The 20,756-nt window shown below is 44.1% G+C and overlaps 1 protein-coding gene across 4 annotated transcripts in view; it reads right to left on the reverse strand.

Annotated features, from left to right (window-relative positions):
* LOC120522889 (SEC23 interacting protein) overlaps positions 1-17,750 on the reverse strand; it is a 114,758-nt gene extending 97,008 nt beyond the window's left edge. For 2 of the 4 annotated variants that reach the window (XM_039743661.1, XM_039743654.1), the window contains exons 1-2: positions 17,551-17,749; positions 12,374-12,906 (exon numbers count right to left, since the gene is read on the reverse strand). In XM_039743661.1, coding sequence (XP_039599595.1) covers positions 12,374-12,906; positions 17,551-17,680 — 663 coding nt within the window. In that variant the 5' untranslated portion in view covers positions 17,681-17,749. Of the gene's footprint in view, positions 1-12,373; positions 12,907-17,550 lie in introns of all 4 variants that reach the window. The other 2 variants (XM_039743676.1, XM_039743669.1) reach the window with 1 other exon arrangement.
* Between the last annotated feature and the right edge of the window lie 3,006 nt (positions 17,751-20,756).

A 20,756-nucleotide genomic window follows, 5' to 3' on the forward strand; every position in this document is an offset into this window, starting at 1 on the left:
CTCTGATTTTTAACGCAATGAGAGAAGTCGCAAAATCAACCGGAATGTTCAAGCAAATGATAGAAAAAAAAAAAAGATATAAACCCGTTAAGTAGTTCTGTCGTTCACTAACCAAGCGGAGTTAAGGTTACGCACGAGTAAGGAGGGCCCCATGAGTCTCTCTCGGATTCGCTCTAATAAATCGGTACCGCTAGAGAACTACGACATTTAGCGCAATGAGAAAGTTGCAAAATCGACGGAATGCTCAATAAGATTCTAGAAAACAACCCGATCTAAATCCGTTAAGTAGATCTCTCGTGAAAAGCGGGCAGACATACAGACATAACGCGCTTGGACCATAACCCTTTTTAAAACCGTTCCTTAGTGAGCACCTATGGGCCGAGGGTAAACCACATTCCAAATTTCAAGTCCCAAGTCCCCCTGGTTCGGGTGATTTCGTGATGAGTGAGTCAGTGGGATTTGGTTTTTATAGATATAAGATTAAGAAAGCACAGAGGCATGATGTTTACATTTATTATAACACTTTTAGAAATATTTCTATTTTTGCTGTTGATTTAAATGCTTAACTCTCTTTTGTTGCTTTCATTCTATTTTGCCCTTTCTCTGTGCAGTTTGCTCCCTTCATCGTATCTTAATAATGACAAATGAAAACGAGCAGAGCAGACAGCCAGGCAAACAACACAGCATTGTGACAGGCTGCAACTACTTTAGCGTCAGACCCACTAGTTAGAAAACAATGAATTAATTCAACAATTAGAACAACTGGAAAAACAGCATGAACAACAAGATGAAAACACTGTTAAAAAAAAGAAAAAATACACTATTCCCATATAACTGCTTGGTACATTTTAATATATATCCTCTTTAGTAAAACCCCTGTGCGTGTCTTTTGGTGAAGTGCGCATGCGCGAGGCTCGGTGCGACACGCACGACCGGCATCATGGACGCACACACACTGGAAGTTGAGCACACCGTGAATGGCGTAGCCGCGGCCGCGCATGATAAGCAAATAAAGGACAGCATTGCTGGGGAGAGTGCTGATTGGGTAGTCGCGCACATAAAATCCATTGCTGGGGAGACGCCACACATACTGCCCCTTGCATGTTTACTAACTAACTATCTACTAACAACATGCCACCCAAAAAAAAAAAGGACACGTCAAGTAGGACACAGACACTCAAATCGTATATAAGCAACATCTCCTGGAAGAACGGTCAGCTCAGCAAGTAAACGTCAACAAAAGAAAAGCTGAAAGACAAAGAAAAATATGATCAAATACTGTAGATCGACTGAAGAAAATGAAAATGAGCGTCAGAATATTCCCCGTATTGATTTGGCTCTATCCTCTACTAATTTACCCTTTACCTTAAGGAGGCGACAATTTCCAGTTACATTAGCCTTTGCCATAACAATTAATAAAGCTCAAGGGCAAACCGTAGAAAAAGTTGCCATTTACTTGCCAGAGTCAGCATTCAGCCACGGTCAGTTATATGTTGCATTATCAAGAGTTAGAAGTTTTCCAGATGTTGTTGTCAACGTTGTAGATGGTCCTGAACAAGAGTCTTTACAAAAAATGTTGTCTATAATGAAATTTTATTGAAAAATTTCCTGAGGTAAAAAAATAAAAACATTTTCCTAAATATCTTCTTCAGATAAGGCACTCTTAATTATACTTACTGTATTGTCATATACGTTTCTATTTTATTTTTAATATTATTTTACTTTAGGCTTCTTGCAAAAATATTTTTAACAAAAAAATGAAGACAACAAACAGAATGAGGTCAGGGTCCCTTGCCATTTAATATCGATTGTTCCTAATAAATGTTTATGCAATCCTGTTCTAGCGGTCATCTTCGAAGATGGCTTGGGCACGAGTAATTAGCTTCAGCTTCTTATCAGCAGCCTGGAGGAGGAGTTCAGGGTTTCTCGTATAAGAGAGGCCCTAGTCTACCAAGGCTCTGGAGATTCTAGAGTAACAGCAGCAGGTATTGAAGTGCGAACAGGAAGGAAGTGGAGATCACAAGAGGGACTGGAGATGACAGAGTCTCGGCTGAGACACAAGGCACTTGTGGGCACAGTGGCAACGGGGCGAGCAGGACTGGGAGCAATCCCAAAGCCACAGTACAACAAGGCTCAGGGCAAGGCGAGACGAAGATTGGTCCTAGAGGAAGTCCGAGCAGGTGTTGAGGAGGTGAGGACCAGCAGGGTGGTGAGCATGTGGCAGCAAGGGGCATGGACGAGGTGGGAAGGAGCGCTGGAGAGGAAGATCACCTGGAACGACATCTGGAAGGCATAGCCACAGCGTATTCAGTTCCTGGTCCAAGCTGTGTACGACGTGCTCCCCAGCCCAACGAACCTGCATGTTTGAGGTAAGAGTGAAGTTGCAACGTGTCCACTCTGTCCTGGATGAGGATCCCTGGAGCATATTCCGAGTAGCTGCCCATCTGCCCTTGGAGAGGGCCGATACCGTTGGCGACACGATCAGGTCTTAAAGTGTAAAGCAGAGACCATTTCACATGCAGTGGCCAACAATAAATATGTTGGCAGCCAGAGAAGAATTGCCTTCATAAGGGCTGGTGAGCAGGCGCAAGCAAAGCAAAAATCAACCAGCCTCCTTTCATCTTCAGCAGACTGGGAGCTGCGGGTTGACCTGGGCAGGCAGCTCAAGTTCCCGGAATTTGTAACATCAACCTCATTGAGACCCGACATATTTTAACATCTGCATCGTCCAAGCAAATCCTTTTGTTGGAACTGACAGTCCCATGGGAGGACCGCATGGAAGAGGCAAATGAGCGTAAGCGGCTCAAGTACAGGGAGCTCATTGAGGACTGCCGAAGGAAGGGCTGGAAGGCTTGCTGTGAGCCCATAGAAGTAGGGTGCAGAGGCTTTGCCGCTCGATCCCTGTGTAAGATCTTTGCCAGGCTTGGAATCACAGGAGCTGCAAAGAGCAGAGCCATTAAGTCCATCACAGAAGCCGCAGAAAGAGCCTCGAGGTGGATTTGGATCAAGAGGTCCGCAAAGTGGGCCAGTGCTGCTGGGACACAAGTTGGGGCGTGATCAACCCCGGCTGGGTCACCTGAGAGAGGGTGTCTGATGTTGTGAGACCCGAAACACCCGATGATCTCAGGAAACATCACTGATGATGTGTCCCAGCGCATCCAAAGATGTATCTAAGTACTATAGTGCCCGTTACTGTAACGGGCTTAATGTCTAGTATATATATATATATATATATTTTAGGCTAAACTTAGTTTTCTAATTTCTATATTAATTTCCAACACAGAATCTGAGCAATAAAAGTTCACTTGATTGGCCCAGGACTCCAATCAAAAACAGAAGTTGGTTGGAACAAAAACCCGCAGCCACAGGGGGTCCCCAGGACGGACCTTGAGAACCCCCGAGTTAGACTACAGCGCTGCCATCTAGTGGAAAGGCACTACATTTTTTTTTCTTTAGACTTGACAGCTTGTCTCCTAAACAGACAGTCCATAGTTATGTTGTCATGAACAAGGTAGAACGCTGCTTCTGTTTTGAAATAACTACATTTGGTGCAAAGTAAATACTTTGATAATAATGACGGTGACTGAGATAGTGACAATCAACTGGATGACGTGGAACCTGCAGGCTCTGGCACTGATATGGATAGCAGGCATCCCACTCGTGATGACCACCTGGACTGCACTATGCCGCCCACTGAGCACAGATAGTCACCAGGCACCAAATGTGCTGTTAGTAGGAAGGGTGGACGGCACAAAGAAACACCTCATCTCGGCACATGAGCTTCTATGCCCGATTTCTGTGCGCTGTCACCCTTCAGGGGCTCTGACTTTCAGCCATCTTACTGGTCAAAATAAAGTCATTAACAGTTGCTTACTGTTGATAATAAAATTGTATTTTTTTTAATACTCTTTCATTATTTATCATATATGCATAGACTGATACTGCAGCGTCCTGGGAATAAATAGTCCAGCATTCAATGTGTTAATGGTGGAACGCCATTTCAGTATCAAAATGATATCATTAATGAAAACCCGTAACCATTTCCCACATTGCATTTCATGTTTTTAAGAAATCTTGAGGTGAAAATTGACATCCAATTATAAAGACATTTTCACTGAAGACGAGAAACTCTTTTTGTTTTGCATGCCACCCCCCAAATAACATCTTGTCTACGGGGAAGGAGTGAGAGCTTTAGATTCATCAAAAAGGTCAATCTCTGGTTTTCGGTGGATCTCGACACTTTAGGGTCTCCCGATACATTGATATCTCGATGATGGGTGGGTGTCTGTCTGTCTGTGCGTCACAGTTTCTTGAGGACGGTCTAAAAGTGAAAACGGCTGGACAGAAAAATACCAGACTTGGAACTTCAACCTGCCATGAGGTGACGATGAGCGGATTCGTTTTTGAAAGAGAGGCGCTCCACAGCAGGCAGGGGTCTCCAACCTTTTTTTCCCCCCTGAGAGCTACTTTCACAAAATGAAAATGGCCGAGAGCTCCTCTGGTTTTCTAATGCTTATTCTCATGGGTCATTTCAACTCTAACTGAATACGCTCGTTTTACCTGAACATGTACAGAATGTTGGCGTCCACAACTGACATTTTGCATTAAAACATCACAAAAATATTTAGTTCACCTGCAGGTGCATTGTGTATGTCCATATGCATTGTCTAGTGTATCTCACACTACTGAATTAAAACGTGAACGCTGTCAAGACCAAACATTGCAAATCCAAATCCACAGATATGACTTCTTCATTTGTCATTTTGTCACATGTCACTGTTTCACTTTATTCACAGATGTGATGTGTTTTTTAGTCAGTCAGATGACTGGCACTGAGGGGTATGGTGGAGTGGAGCCCCCTTAGGTTCACTCTGATGGCGCCATTTCAATGTTTGTCTGTCAGTCGTGTTCTGAACTTTGATTTCATGACATGCACGTCAGACTCGCCGAGGTACGGAGACCCAAACAAAGCAGACGTTTTCAGAGCTTGGTGAAGATTCTTGTAGTTATCTGGCTCTACTACGCTCCTTAACTGCACATTATTGTGTTGAAGATGTACTAATACTAGGGGGCTTCACTTGCACACCCCCGTGTTTGATTTACCGGATATACAATGTAAAGAGATTGTTATTTTCATGGAAATTCTTACATATGCATTATTTTCACTTTTAATCTAAAATCTTTGTAAAAACAATACTTTATTTCCGGCTCCGGGTGTGGTTACATCTCTTTCTCGCCAGACGTATAACGCTGCTCGTGTTGTGAACGCATGCTAAGGAGATGCCATCTGATCATCTGCTGTCTTTCTGCTGCGGGCGAGCTGCCTGTTCTACTTGTCGCATGTCGTTTTAAAAGCTGGGAGCACATGAAGCGGGTCTGCCAACAGCAATCCAACAACCGCTAGGTTAGATGTTTTAAATGATGGCTCACTGCCTTGTCTCGTGTGATGTTGTAAAAACAATACTTCTTTATTTCTGGCCCTAGGTGTGGTTAAATGTCTTTCTCAGGACACACAACTCTGTGATTTGTTGCGGTTGCCGTCGATCATTTTAAAGCCTGTACAGCCGCTGTCCTTTTTGCCACTTCGTGTCTCTGCTGCTCGCGTTGTGCTCGCTCCTCCATGATCATAAATATACACCTGAGCGAATTGTGTATTCTTTGAAATTCAACTTGTCGTTGCTTTAACTGTTACGGGACCACAGATTCTCATAGCGTGTGGTCCATTATTGTGTAAATCTACGTTTTGTGCATTGAATGAAGCGAACGTGAAAAGACTGCTCTATGCCTTTTATTTCTGACCTCGCTTTGTCCTGCTATTTTCCCAATGACACCTGGTCCTGATGATTAATTGTTTGCGCCAATTTTTCTTTGATACTGTAGCGACTGACGGAATAAAGTGTCACAAAAGTTCTACTTGAACAATCGCTGACTTTGTAACCCCAAACACAACTTTCTAGCACCCTCTCCAACCCCTCCTCCCTTACCGCCATCAATCGATACCCCGCTATCAGTGTTCTGTGCTGTACTCCGCCCTCCCTCAATTGGACCGAACAGTCACTTAAAACAAAAAAGGCCTCCACCTGGCTGGGACGCTACAATACTTTCGAATTTCCCTGCTTTCGTATTCTTTACCTTTCTCTGTATGTGTATCGCACCATCGTTTGTCTGAGCCTTTCGAATTCCACTGCTTTCATAATCTCTTATCTGCCTTTTTTTCTCTCCAACACTTTTGGGTCTCTTTACTCCGCGCTGCTCTTTCTTCTTTGCTTAGTCGTTGACGTTTCATCAGAACGTGTTGTCCTTCTACGCATTATATGTGCTGAGAGTGCAGGATCGCTGTGTGCCGAGTGTTTTGCTGGCTGTGCTCTCTTATTTGATATTGTTTGTGTCTCGTGGGTCTTTTAAATGTCTTCTGAGAAGATCATGTCTCGTTGCCCTCTTTTTCCTTTCCAGGATTTTTTTTTTTATAATAGAGAGATATATAAAATCCAATGTCTGTCTGTTTTTCACGACAGAACTACTTAACGGATTTAGATCTGTTTTTCTCCTATAATTTGCTTGAATATTCCAGTTGATTTTGCTCCTTCTCTCATTTTGCTATGTATCAGAGTTGGCTTGCTGTACCAATTCATTAGCGTGATACCAAGAGAAAGGCAGCAGGCCGAGGGAAAGGGCCTTCCTCACCCACTCACCAGCTTCGGGGCGCGTTCCTTAACTCCATTTAACTATCGAACAAGGCAACAATTGAATTCAACTTTGTTTGATATTTAAAATAAAATCTTCCTTAGGTCTTGATGAGTCTGAGTCCGGATATTCTCTTATGTGTCTGCCACACTGAAAAGAGAGATTGCAATTCAGATTGTGGATCGTGATTTTGTGTTAAAAGGATCGCGATAGAATTTTTTGGAAAGATCACTCGTCCCTAATGTGACTAATCAAGTTTCCAAATTTATGTAGGATTCATTAACCCTTTGGCGAGCGACGTGTTGGAGACCCCTGCTCTAGAGGAAGCCTCGAATACTGTAATTCTGCCATTAATTCTGAATTGCTATCGTAATGACCTATTTTATGATCAGAAAGACCAGCATCAGAGCGGTAGATAATGACTGAAATGTAATCGAATAGTTCTGGTTCCTGGGGTGCAAAGCCCTACTGACGCTCACATTCAATTTTTTTTCGAACATCATATCGACTTACTGCAGTCATTCAAATGACATGACAGCTTCATATTCAGATAGCGGTTGTGCGAATGCAGTTTCGCGCAGGCTGTGAAAATCAATTTCAAGTCATAGGTGGCCTGTTTAACATGCAACCTCACATTTACGGCGTTACTTTTTAAACAGAACTCCAGTGAAACTTAATTTCATTGTTTCATCTTAATATCTCTCCCGTGATGTCCATTACACTGTAGAGGATGTATTCATTATGCGTGATGCCTGCCTGTTCATATCAAGAAATTTAAAAGGCGCTGCGACTTATTAGAACGGTAGTTTATTCAAGTGGCAGCTTAGCTTACTTTGCCTCAGCTTTTCGACTGGCCTTTAACAGACCGGCCTGCTGTGCCCACACTACATTTTGGTTTCATTAAAATAACATTGAAAGATGTGGGGGCACATTTTCAATCAGTCATTACCTGCATTTTACTCCAGGTGCCCAAAACTACCTCAGTTCATTTCTCCTATCACCGCCACACCACGTCCTCCTCTTGCAGTTTTTCTGAACTGCTAAAATACTAAACCGCATTTTAAAAACTAAACTGTCAACCACAAACTCTTTCGTCAAATCAAATCAGTCCCACAGATGGCAAAACCTTAAACGCTGTTCATCTGGTTAGACACAAATTTATAAATCTGAATGTCCCACTTAGCAAAACTCTAAACCCATTCTCATTCACAAAGCACACGCAGCAGCGTTGTGTACTTAAACCCAGAATGGTACACACAGACTCCTCTAAATGTCACACACAACTAAGCCCCTGTTGTTGTCCGTATCCCTCTGCCACGCCTTTCCCATAATCCACAGCACAAGTGAGTCTTGTATATATTGCACCGCTTTTGAGAATTGGGCCGAGGAGAAGTGATGATGAGGGGGCCAGCGCTTCAGCAGGCCAAACCGAGGGTTCAATCAATAATTGCAAACACTGCTTCTTGTCCATTTTATTCACTACGATTGGGCTGGATGGCCTTCTGTACAAAAAGATCTGCGATTCTCAGCTCACAACTGGGCACACATCTGCCCAATCTGTGAAGGGTGGAAGCCAATCGATAGACAGGACGGAGCAGCTCAAATGCAAGTGGCATGAGTGAGTTCAACATAACTTTAAAAATGGAGCGCTACAACAGAGGAAGAGGAGCGAGTGTCAGAGGTGCTAGACAAGGAGGAAGAGCTCTCATTTCATTCTCAGGTCATGCTGTGGTTCATGGCATGACTATGAGGGCAAGGTGTGCAACTAAATTTAAGCAGTGTCTCACTGGCATTCATAGTCTGGAAAAGATGGACCAAACACTCCAACATGACATGATCTGTGTGGTTTCCAGTGGGGTTTTTTTTTAATATTTCATAACAATGTGGTTACTGTCACCTTGAGTCAGGTGTGAAAGGTCTATTGAGTGTTTCAAACCCCATTTAGGAGAGTGATAAAAAAAAACTAACATTTAGCCAATCTGAGGGTGATAACCTTTTAGGAAAAATGAAAGAGACTGTTAGTACTTAAGCCCACTGCCATACAAACAAAATGGTGATGCAGAGAATTACAACACATGATAATAAACAATACATTTGCCCAACCAGTCTACATGTGTTTTGTGGACTTGGAAAAGGCGTTCGACCGTGTCCCTCAGGGAATCCAAGAATATGGGGTACCGGAACCCGAGATGAGAGCTGTTCAGTCCCTGTACAACCAGTGTCAGAGCTTGGTCCGCATTGCCGGCAGTAAGTCAAGCCCGTTTCCAGTGAGAGTTGGACTGCGCCAGGGCTGCCCTTTGTCACCGATTCTGCTCATAGGTTTTATGGACAGAATTTCTAGGCGCAGCCAGGGTGTTGAGGGGGTCTGGTTTGGTGGGCTCTGGATTGGGTCACTGCTTTCTGTAGATGATGTTGTCCTGTTTGCTTCATCTGACTGTGATCTTCAGCTCTCTCTGGAGCGGTTCACAGCTGAGTGTGAAGCGGCTGGGATGAGAATCAGCACATCCAAATCCGAGACCATGGTTCTCAGCCAGAAAAGGGTGGAGTGCCCTCTCAAGGTTGGGGGGAGATCCTGTCCCAAGTGGAGGAGTTCAAGTATCTCAGGGTCTTGTTCACGAGTGAGGGAAGAATGGAGTGCGAGATCGGCAGGCGGATCGGTGCAGTGTCCGCAGTGATGCGGGCTCTGCGTCGGTCTGTCGTGGTGAAAAAAGAGCTGAGCCGTAAGGCAATCTACGTTCCTACCCTCACCTATGGTCATGAGCTGTGGGTAGTGACTAGGGAATCCATTACCAGGAGCCCAGGATTCCAGGACATTTTTCATTCCCGAAACTGCTGCAATTCCTGGTAAACCGGGAATGGCCAAGCTCACATATATAACGTGTAAAAGTGTAAAAATCAAGAAATAACAGAGTTATAGTTGAAAATAATTAGGTGGCATGGTTTTTTGGCCCACGGTGTAGTGTTTTGCAGACTGATTCAGTCAACCACCAGCAGTAGTCAGTCTCCCGGCTCCGACTATGACCGAGCACAGTGGACTGGGAGGAGTCTGCACTCTGCAGCTCACGAATGCCAGGACGGGCAGACTTCATTGACGTCTGTCAGACAACAGCTTTGAACAGCAACTTGAAATTGCAATGCGTCAGTCTGTTGCATCCGCATTATCTGTGCCAAGAAACTTGCCATCACAGAATGATGACAAGAAACTGGATGCATCAGTAAAAGCTGAAATGGCGGTGTTTCAGAGCAACGGCAATCGCGGGCGTTGTTTAGAACAAGTGTATCAGGATCTGATCAGGTAGATTGCGTTGCATCAAAAAAAATGTTTTTTTAAACGTTAGCCTATCATATATCCTCCCTATGGCATTTGCCACTTGACTGACATACAGGGCGGCCAGTCTGAAACCTCCTTCCTTCTAACACACTGGTCATTCCACATGCACCCATATAATCAGATTGTGATTCAGACTACGAATGCCATGAATGTAATTACACCGATCTACATGCTGTCAAATAAACGAACCACAAGCCATGGCGCAACATAAAGGGCGAAACATGTGTCGTGTACTCATTACTTACTTACTGCATTATTTGACAGTAAAATCTTCATTTGGATCTTGATCTTTGTTTGTCCGTGAATGAATTAGAAGAAGCAGCACTAGATGGCAGTAGAGAGACAGCTAAAACATAGGCATGGCATTAAGAATCTCCTCCAGGCTTCTACTACTGAAGACTGTAGTACGCCAGTCACACCTCAAAACACAGACATTCAAACTAAACAAATTGTTGTGCTTTAAATTAACTAAAGAGATCTTCATTTAGATCTTCATCTTTGTTTGTTCGCGAATTCCACGCATGCGTAGACCACCTTCCAGTTTAGTACGTTGTTGTTACTCACGGATGTCAACAATGTGGCAGAATAACGAAAGGGGTGGTGGACAGTGTTACGCTGGTTAGCTCCTGAGGCCTGGTTAGAGAATGAGATTGCCGAAGATAAAAGGTACATGCCTACGTAACATATGGATGAAAGAAAGACAGTGGGTAAAATGAATGACGACGTAACAGCACGTTCCGGAAATTATTATTGTTACGTTGTAGCCAGCGAGTGCTGCGCGTCTCACAGTTGTACCGTGCCTTGATCACATGTCAGTGAAGTGAACCCTATCTATGCTTTAAAGAGCCTGGATACCTATGTGTCCCCCTTTCATAACCATTGCTCCATGTATATTGCCTTACTCTTTGGATTGCCACAAAGCAACCTGTGAGATTGGAGAAAGGTTGAGAAGACATAGTGAGAGAAAACGACAGCGTCGTGAAAACGAGACGGACTGTGAACGGACAGGAGCAGAAATGCTCCTACACCACCACATAATTACTATTCGGACAGTGATTCCGAGTGGCCGTTCCTATCATATCAATGTCCAAGGGGTTTCTTTTGTAATTTTGTTTCCCTTATAAAAAATCATAATGCTGTGCGACGAAGGGCCCAGTTCACGACTGGCAGCCGTGTTTAAACAGGTAGCCCTTCACAGACAACTTTAACATGTGCAACGTAGTTGGGCGCACATGGCTAGTATATATATATATATATATATATATATATATATATATATATATATATATATATATATATATATATATATATATATATATAATCATTTTTAATGTAGGTAGATCATTTCGACCTGGCCTTTTTAAAAGTAGCTGGCAAGCCGAAAAAGTGTGGGCACCCCTGAACTAGATACATGTACTTATATGACAGCATGAACTGCTTGTAGATAAGGTCAGTCTTTTATTGGTGTCAACATATTGCAGTAGTTTTATTAAAAATAAGTGTTGGTCATTCTAAAACCACTCACATGTGAGATGCCCGTGCACTGTGTCATCCCCAGGAATGACATGCGGGATTCCCGAGTAGTGACCGAAAGAACAAGATCGCGAATACAAGCAGCTGAAATGAGTTTCCTCTGCAGGGTGCCTGGGCTTTCCCTTAAAGATAGGGTGAGAAGTTCAGAGTAGAGCCGCTGCTCCTCCACATCGGGCATCTGATCAGGATGCCTCCTGGACGCCTCCCTGGTGAGGAGGCCCCGGGTAAGACCCAGGAAACGCTGGAGGGACTACGTCTCTCAGCTGGCCTGGGAACGCCTCGGGATTCCCCCAGAAGAGCTAGAAGAAATTTCCAGAGAGAGGGAAGTCTGGGCATCTCTGCTCAAGCTGCTGCCCCCGTGACCCGATCTCAGATAAGTGGAAGAGGATGGATGGATAATTAATGAATAAAGTTTAAATCAAAGGAAACAAAGCAAACCCTGGTATCTTTGGAAGACAAGATGCTTGTTAATTAGCACATGAATGTAAGAATTTCACTGAACTCTGTGAATGGGAGAGTAACGACCCTATAATGATTATCCTATATATTTAAACCTCCACGATCAGACGTTCAAGCTAAAATGTATTGAATTTAGCAGAAAAATGAATAAAGTCAAAGAAATGGCAGCCCTCCTTCTTGTACGCTCCTCATCCTTGAACTTCCAGGCCGTCAGCCTCATTCACTGCACCCTTCCTCTGACTTCAGCCTCTAACTAAAAAAACAAATCTCCTTGGAAAAATGTCAGGAAATCCACAAATGAACCCGGGCTCTGTGAGGCCACTGCGGTGAGGGCTCCTCATCACAGAGCTCTCAGCTAGGACCTACCTGTGTCGGTGGCACTGAAGGTGTCAAGTAGCTCTGGGAAGGTGGCACGCTGGTGGAAGGAGGGAGGAAAGGCAGCTGCTGCTGTTGCTGCTGGGCCTGGCTCTGTTGCAGCTGTGGCGGAGCCAAGTAGGGATTGGCTTTACTGCTTTGAGGAGTATGGCGGTAAGGGTTGAAGCCCGCCTGCTGGGACGATCCAGGTAGTGGAGGCATGGCACTTGAGGGTGGCGAGGACCCTACGAGAACCTCTGGGCCCGTCGACTGTGGAAAGGCAGGTGGCAGAACATGATCTGCCTGCGCTGGTGGAACAGTCTTTGGAAGTGTATTGTGTCCTGGAGAGGGGGCCGCAAAACCTTTTGATGAAGCACTGGGCCCGCCAGCCATTGCTGTACTTGAAAATGCCTGCTGCCCAATGCTGGAAAAGGGGTCACTGCTTGTGGTGGTCTTACTGAAGTAGCTGAAAGTTGACGGTTGGGTGCTGTGTGCAGTGCTCTGACCAAGAAAGCTGTCTTCCTCACCGACCTCCACGGAGTCTTCTAAAAGAGGTGAAAAAAGAAGCAAAGAATTACCAAGGTGAGCAAATGAACTATCAGGATGGACATTTCTGGATGATTTGATGATCAACAGTCCCGGATTACAGTACCTGAGCACTCAAACAAACATAAAGGGCCGCCTTAACATTTGTTTAATCAATGAGTTTGAAAAGCCTGCACTTTAAAGACAGAAATACAAAGGGCATCATGTCAGCAGTCCAATGAAATTCTTCCTTGTATAAAACACAAACTACACAAGAGGAACACCTCAGGTCTGATCACACAGCTGTCAGTAGGAGGCCTCTTGAGTGGAGGGTCAGAGCTGTCTGGCACTTTTTAACTCCACAGGTCTAAATGTTAGTGTTACTGCATCAGCGTGTTCTCCGATACTGACAAATTCCTGCTTAAAAATATTGAAAAATGATATGGAGGATACGGAGAAGTTCATTCCTGCATTTATTTGTAGTGGGACTGACTAGTGAGATGTCTTATTCACAGGCTGTTCACGTCATTCTTTAGGCAGATTTCAGTTCATTCAAAATGCTGCTGCAGGATTCATGGCATGAACTAGAAAGTCAGATTTTCTTTTAAGTAACACCGGACATCGCTCTGCAACATTTCTGAACAAACCCCTTTAACTCACTGGACCTGTGGGAGCGCGGCGCATCGACAGCTCAGTTCATAATGTCAATGGCTGACTGACACAAGGACAGTTACGCTTATAAACGTGGAGTTATTTGCATAGGTAGGTAGGTCAGGTCAGGTTGGGGAGCAGACACCAGTACAGCGCATTACCACACCCACCACACAAAGAAACCGCTCAGGATCCTGACTGGCAAGCCATCAGGCAGACACATGGTCAAGTCCCACCCACCAAAAATGACCCTCTCTCTGCCTTGTCCTGGTTCACCCACTCAGGTCCTTAACAATGAGGGGTGTCATAACTGACGCTCCCTCACAGTGCAGGTAAGGCGCCTCATTCAGGACTCGGTGAGCAACACAAAGTCAAACCAGCGGGACCCAAGGACCCTCTGAAGAGACACAGGAGTCCAGTCTTCATCTCAAGTCACTGGATAGCGTTCATGTCTCACAAACAGGGAGCGCCAGGGCTCTGAAGACTTGGACCCTCGCCCGTTTGCGTCACACACCCCTTTCCAGCGATCTCAGGACACCCCCCATGCTGAGAACCTTGTCCCTGCTTTTATCACATCCCGCACTGATTACTGTAACTCCCGACTGGCCAATGTCCCTTCTAATCTTCTATCATAGCTCCAGTTGACTCAAAACTCCTAACATGGACCAGCAACAACAAAAACATCACAGCCATCCTGCTTCGCCTCCACCAGCTCTCTGTGTCTTACAGGATTGAATTTAAAATTCTATTAATAATACTACATTTTATTTATATAGCGCCTCACCCATGCTCAAGGCGCTCGACCTACTAAACTTTAAATGGCCGCACACCAGACTACATCAGTGATCTTCTCCTGTGATTCTGGCCACCTTGTTGTGCCCCTCACTAACCTGCACTCTGTGGGTGACAGCAGGGCCTTCAGCACCCTGACTTTGGAAGGACCTTCCGAAATTAATGAGAGATGCCGACTCCATTCATTCTTTTAAATAACAACTTAAAACTCCTCTGTTGAGGAAGGCCTTTTAACTTAACCCAATACTCCGATGCTTCTTTCAGTTTACCTCTCTCTGTCCAGATACTCAGGATAACGTGTGTGTGTTATATCATAAATGATGCGATTTGTTCAGGCCATAATTCTACTATAGATTTTAGTATTTTACTCTCGTCTATTGTCTTTTATTAATTTAATGCTTTGTATATCCTGTGCTTATCCGTTTCTGTTTCCTATGCAGGAAATATTTGTATCCAAAGTTTTATATACCCTGCTGTTCCTTCTGAGACTCTGCAAAGCGCCATGAGTATGGGAAAGGCACCATGTATGGTTGTGCTTGACAGTTTGTGAGCCCTTTAGAATTTTCTATATTTCTGCCTAAATATGACCTAAAACATCATCAGATTTTCACTCAAGTCCTAAAAGTAGATAAAGAGAAACCAGTTAAACAAATGAGACAAAAATATTATACTTGATCATTTATTTACTGAGGAAAATGAATCGAATATTACATATTTGTGAGTGGCAAAAGTATGTGAACCTCACGGATGATCAGTTAGTTTGAAGGTGAAATTCGAGTCAATGGGATGCCAATCAGGTGTGAGTGGGCACCCTGTGTGATTTCAAGAACAGGATCTATCAAAGTCTGCTCTTCACAACACATGTCTGTGGAAGTGTATCATGGCACCAACAAAGGAGATTTCTGAGGACCTCACAAAAAGAGTTGTTGATGCTCATCAGGCTGGTAAAGGTTACAAAACCATCTCTAAAGAGTTTGGACTCCACCAATCCACAGTCAGACAGATTGTGTACAAATGGAGGAAATTCAAGACCAGGAGTGGCGACCAACAAAGATCACTCCAAGAGCAAGGCACACGTGTAATAGTCGGCGAGGTCACAAAGGACCCCAACTGAAGGCCTCTCTCACATTGGCTAATGTTCATGTTCATGAGTCCACCATCAGGAGAACACTGAACAACAATGGTGTGCATGGCAGGGTTGCAAGGAGAAAGCCACTGCTCTCCAAAAAACATTGCTGCTCGTCTGCAGTTTGCTAAAGATCACGTGGACAAACCAGAAGGCTATTGGAAGAATGTTTTGTGGACGGATGAGACCAAAATAGAACTTTTTGGTTTAAATGAAAAGCGTTATGTTTGGAGAAAGGAAAACACTGCATTCCAGCATAAGAACCTCATCCCATCTGTGAAACATGGTGGTGGTAGTATCATGGTTTGGGCCTGTTGTGCTGCATCTGGGCCAGGACGGCTTGCCTTCATTGATGGAACAATGAATTCTGAATTATATCAGAGAATTCTAAAGGAAAATGTCAGGACATCTGTCCATGAACTGAATCTCAAGAGAAGGTGGGTCATGCAGCAAGACAACGACCCTAAGCACACAAGTTGTTCTACCAAAGAATGGTTAAAGAAGAATAAAGTGAATGTTCTGGAATGGCCAAGTCAAAGTCCTGACCTTAATCCAATCGAAATGTTGTGGAAGGACCTGAAGTGAGCAGTTCATGTGAGGAAACCCACCAACATCCCAGAGTTGAAGCTGTTCTGTACGGAGGAATGGGCGAAAATATCTCCAAGCCAGTGTGCAAGAATGAGCAAAAGTTACCAGAAACGTTTAGGGGGTCACAGCAGATACTGAAAGCAAAGGGTCACATACTTTTGCCACTCACCAATATGTAATATTCGATCATTTTCCTCAATAAATAAATAATCAAGTATAATATTTTTGTCTCATTTGTTTAACTGGTTTCTCTTTATCTACTTTTAGGACTTGAGTGAAAATCTGATGATGTTTTAGGTCATATTTATGCAGAATTATAGAAAATTCTAAAGGGCTCACAAACTTTCAAGCACCACTGTACATAAAATGCATTATTATTAGCTAAAGAAAGTCAAGTACAAAGCCTTGATAAGCGAGGCTCTTGTCCACAGACAGCACAGAGCAGCATTCATGATTCAAATCGATTTCTGTGGATTTCCAACACCACCAGCACATAATTACTTACAGAAGGTCAGACTGGAACTCAAACAGCAGAAGAAAGTCACCAGGAAATTTGCTGTGACAGCTGAGATGAACTCAAGATGGTTATCAAGGCAGACAAGAGCCCATGGCTGGAACCCTCCTTCAAGTGAAGGCTAATGCAATATTGGCCACCCTGCTCAGGCCAAGTGTTCAGGTTAAGGGGCGAGACCCTTGTGACACGGAGATACGTTCTGAAGATGCAGAAGGGTTTCTCAACCTAGCAGCGCCATCCAAAGTAGTCCCCACAATACCTGCTTGTAGTGTGGCACCTTTGATGTTTACTGACCTGGTCAAAGGCACTCGCGGTGCACCATGGACAAAGCAGGTGCCATTGAGTCTCACTCCTAACAAATCAAAGGCGTTCACATTCCACCATAGCACCACAAAGGAGGGTGTCAGTCAATCGCAGGGCTGAGTCCCTCGCACTCCCACGGGCCGGCACAAGGTTCAGCTCAACATGATGTGAGATATGGTTGGCGGCTCTACCAACATAATGCAGGGAAAGGTACGAAGCCGCGCCCTATTTGGAGTGGAGCTACCGGCGTGACACACGGGTCACTCGGAGTGTCGCCCAGCCAAGTGCCTCATCTAAACTCCCGAGTCACTTCAGTTTGTCGCTTAAGATAATGGCGGAGGAGATCGCTTCAGCTCTCTCCCGATCTGTCCGGTTAAAGCTCTACACCTTGACTGTCACTTCCACAAAAGATAAACCTTTGCTCCTGTTCAAATGTGTGTCCCACGAACTTTGGCAGTGCAGGCTGCAAAAACTTTGGAAAAAGGATGGTAAACTGCACTTGAGAAAAAATACGATTACATAAAGAGCGAGCGAGTCGCCTGTGCCAGCATCAGAGATGTTCGATGACCTGCCCGTCAGAAAAGCACTCGGGTGAAATCCCGGCGACGGACAGCCAACTCGTCAAAAGGCGGCTGGCTAAAATTGCCTTCCGCATGCAGGCTCTGCCCCGGTTCGCTACGGTCTCCTTACCTCCCGACAGCACCGCCGGACCCGCAGCCTGGCTCACCGGTATGAAGGGCACGTTGAAACTGAAGTCCGACGTGCTGGAGAACAGAAGGTTCGTACTCGACGACTGCAGCGGCGGCTTTTTCTCTGCCATTTTCAAACAGCACTTCCACGTACGTGTCTGCGCTGACTTGCTGTACAGCTGGAGTCGTGACGGCCGGAAGTGAGGTGAAAGGGCGGGGTGACGTCACGACAACATCCGGCCGAGACACCGCCTGCTGCTGCTGTCCGCACTCAGTAGGAGCCGGCGACGGTGCGTGTGGCGGATTCACTTGTGTGTGATATCTTTAAATGTTTAAAGATATCTCTAAATGATCATTCGGCTTACCATATCCCAGAGAGTTGGAGTTTATGTTTATATGCGGAGCTTTTGAGGAAGTGTGGATTTCTAATCAGGTGAATGTTGTTTGTAATGCCAATCTATGAAAGTCCTGATGTTAATTCAATATTTAGCTTAAAAGTTACAATGGAAACTTTATTAATCACGAAGGAATTGGATGGTACTGTATAAAGAAAACGAAAAAAAAAATACACTGCGCAAAAAATGAAGGGAATCCTTAATCATCCCAGTCTAACACCAAGTCACTGAAGCTTCAGAGGGATCGGTCTGCCCAGTTAGGAAACACAAGTGATTGTGAATCAACTTCTCCTGCTTATGTGCAAATGAAAGTGACAACAGGTGTCTTGGAGGGGACACAGCAAGGGCGCCGTCCAAAAAGAGTATGGTGACCACAGACACTTACACAAGTAGTCCAACATCCATACGTGCCGTCACAAGAAGGTTTGCTGTGTCTCCCAGCTTAGTTTTAAGAGCACGGAGGAGATACCTGGAGACAATCCGTTATACCAGGAGAGCTGGACAGGGCTATAGAAGGACATCACCCCAACAGCAGGACTGGCATCTGCTCCTTTGTGTGAGGAGGAACTGAAGCAGCACTGCCAGAGCCCTGCAAGATGACCACCTGCTGGCTACCGGTGTGCATATTTCTGACCAAACTGTCACAGACAGACTTCATGATGGCTGGGCTTTTTACAGCATGGGCTTACACAGCTAGTAGTAAAATAAAAGTCTATAATATTAAACTAGCTGTGTAAGCCAGCACAGGGTCCTAGAAACTATTGAAATCGTCAGATGAAAAACTAAAATGTAGAGATGGCAGGTAATTGAAAGGGACTAATTTGGGTGTCTCTCCTAGGAGGTTCGGTTTCATTTTGCTGATGTGCTCACCTCACTTGTGTATCCTCGGAGGTGGAGCCTTTACCCTGACTCCGTCTTTCACTTCCACACGTAGACGCTTATATATTCTATTCTGGTTCTTCTTACATCTTTGGGTTGAGCCACCACCCTTGAAGTTTCTGTGCATATCACAACTGTCCATTCTAGTTGTTTCACAGGATATCTGCTGACTTCTTAGTCATCTTTCAGTACATTTTGTTGTTTACTTGACCCCTATCTGGTTTCCTAGTAGACCTGAAAAGATTTCTGACATAACCCTTTATGCTATTTGTTTAAGATGAATGCTGTGTTACCCTAAAACTATTCTTCCACAATGCTTAAGGTTCGACGTGTTCAGAGATGCTCTTCTGTACGCCTCAGTTGTAACGAGTGCCTATTTGAGTTCCTGTTGCCTTTCTATCAGCTCAGACCAGTCTGGCCATTCTCCTCTGACATCAATAAGACATATTGGCCCAGAGAACTGCCGCTCACTGGATATTTTCATTTTGTCAGACCATTCTCTGCAAACCCGAGCGTGAACATCCCAGTAGATCAGCAGGTTGTTAAATAGTCAGAGCAGCCCATCTGGCAACAACAGCCATGCCACGTTGTTCAAAGTCACTTCAAGATGCTCGGTTTGAACTTCGGCGGGTCGTCTTGACAAGGTCTACATGTCAAAATGCATTGAGCTGCTGCCAACGTGACTGTCTTTAACAAGCAGTTGACAAGGTGTACCTAATAAAGTGGCCAGTGAGTCTGTTGTGCTTCCTTCTTTAACCAAACAAAAGTGAATCTCTGGATTTGAACATATGAATTTCAGGTTGTCTGGAATGTCCTGTTTGCAGTTATACTTCCTAAGAAGGCTGCCGTCCTTCAACATCTGCAATAAGATACTGCAGATGTTCTATCAGACAGTTGTGATGCCTCACGCCTGGACAAACTGGTGAGGAAGGCAGACTCTGTTATAGGCACAGAGCTGGGCAGTCGGACATCTGTGGCAGAGCGACGGGCGCTGAGCAGACTCCTGTCAATCATGGAGAATCCACTGCTATTGTTCTTTGTATCAGTATGCTGCTGCTGGAGTATGTGAACTTCCCCTTGGGATTAATAAAGTATCTATCTATCTATCTATCTATCTATCTATCATATAGTGCCTTTCACTCTATCTATCTATCTATCTATCTATCTATCTATCTATCATATAGTGCCTTTCATATCTATCTATCTATCTATTATATAGTGCCTTTCACTATCTATCTATCTATCTATCATATAGTGCCTTTCACTCTATCTATCTATCTATCTATCTATCTATCTATCTATCTATTATATAGTGCCTTTCCTATCTATCTGTCTATCTATTATATAGTGCCTTTCATTTCTATCTATCTATCTATCTATCTATCTATCTATCTATCTATCTATCTATCTATCTATCTATCTATCTATCATATAGTGCCTTTCACTATCTATCTATCTATCTATCTATCTATCTATCTATCTATCTATCTATCTATAGTGCCTTTCACATCTATCTATCTATCTATCATGACAGTGCCGTGTCAGAAATAAAGTATGAAGTCACACGTCAGATTAGCTGACAGACAAGCCAATTAGCACAGGGGTTTAGCGCTGAAGTTGACCTGAAGTGTGATGGTTGTGCGCGTGTCCAATTTCAATAAAAGACATTGCACATTGTTATGGAAGCGGTGAGGCTGAATGTGAAAAATATATTCATGTTGAATCTGCTTATATTGATATTTCATATGGAAAGTATCTGTTTGCACTTTACTTAAACGCATCACATAGATCAATAAATATATTAGCGATGCAGCGGGTTCACAAAGTAGTCAAGCCCTTTCACCTTCTGAGTATGTTGTGTTGTAGATTTCATTTTAAATGGATACATTTACCATTTCGTCCCTCAGTCTACATATTAATAACCCGTAATGAC

Source organism: Polypterus senegalus, chromosome 1, assembly GCF_016835505.1.
Source record: "Polypterus senegalus isolate Bchr_013 chromosome 1, ASM1683550v1, whole genome shotgun sequence".
Classification (NCBI taxonomy): domain Eukaryota; kingdom Metazoa; phylum Chordata; class Cladistia; order Polypteriformes; family Polypteridae; genus Polypterus; species Polypterus senegalus.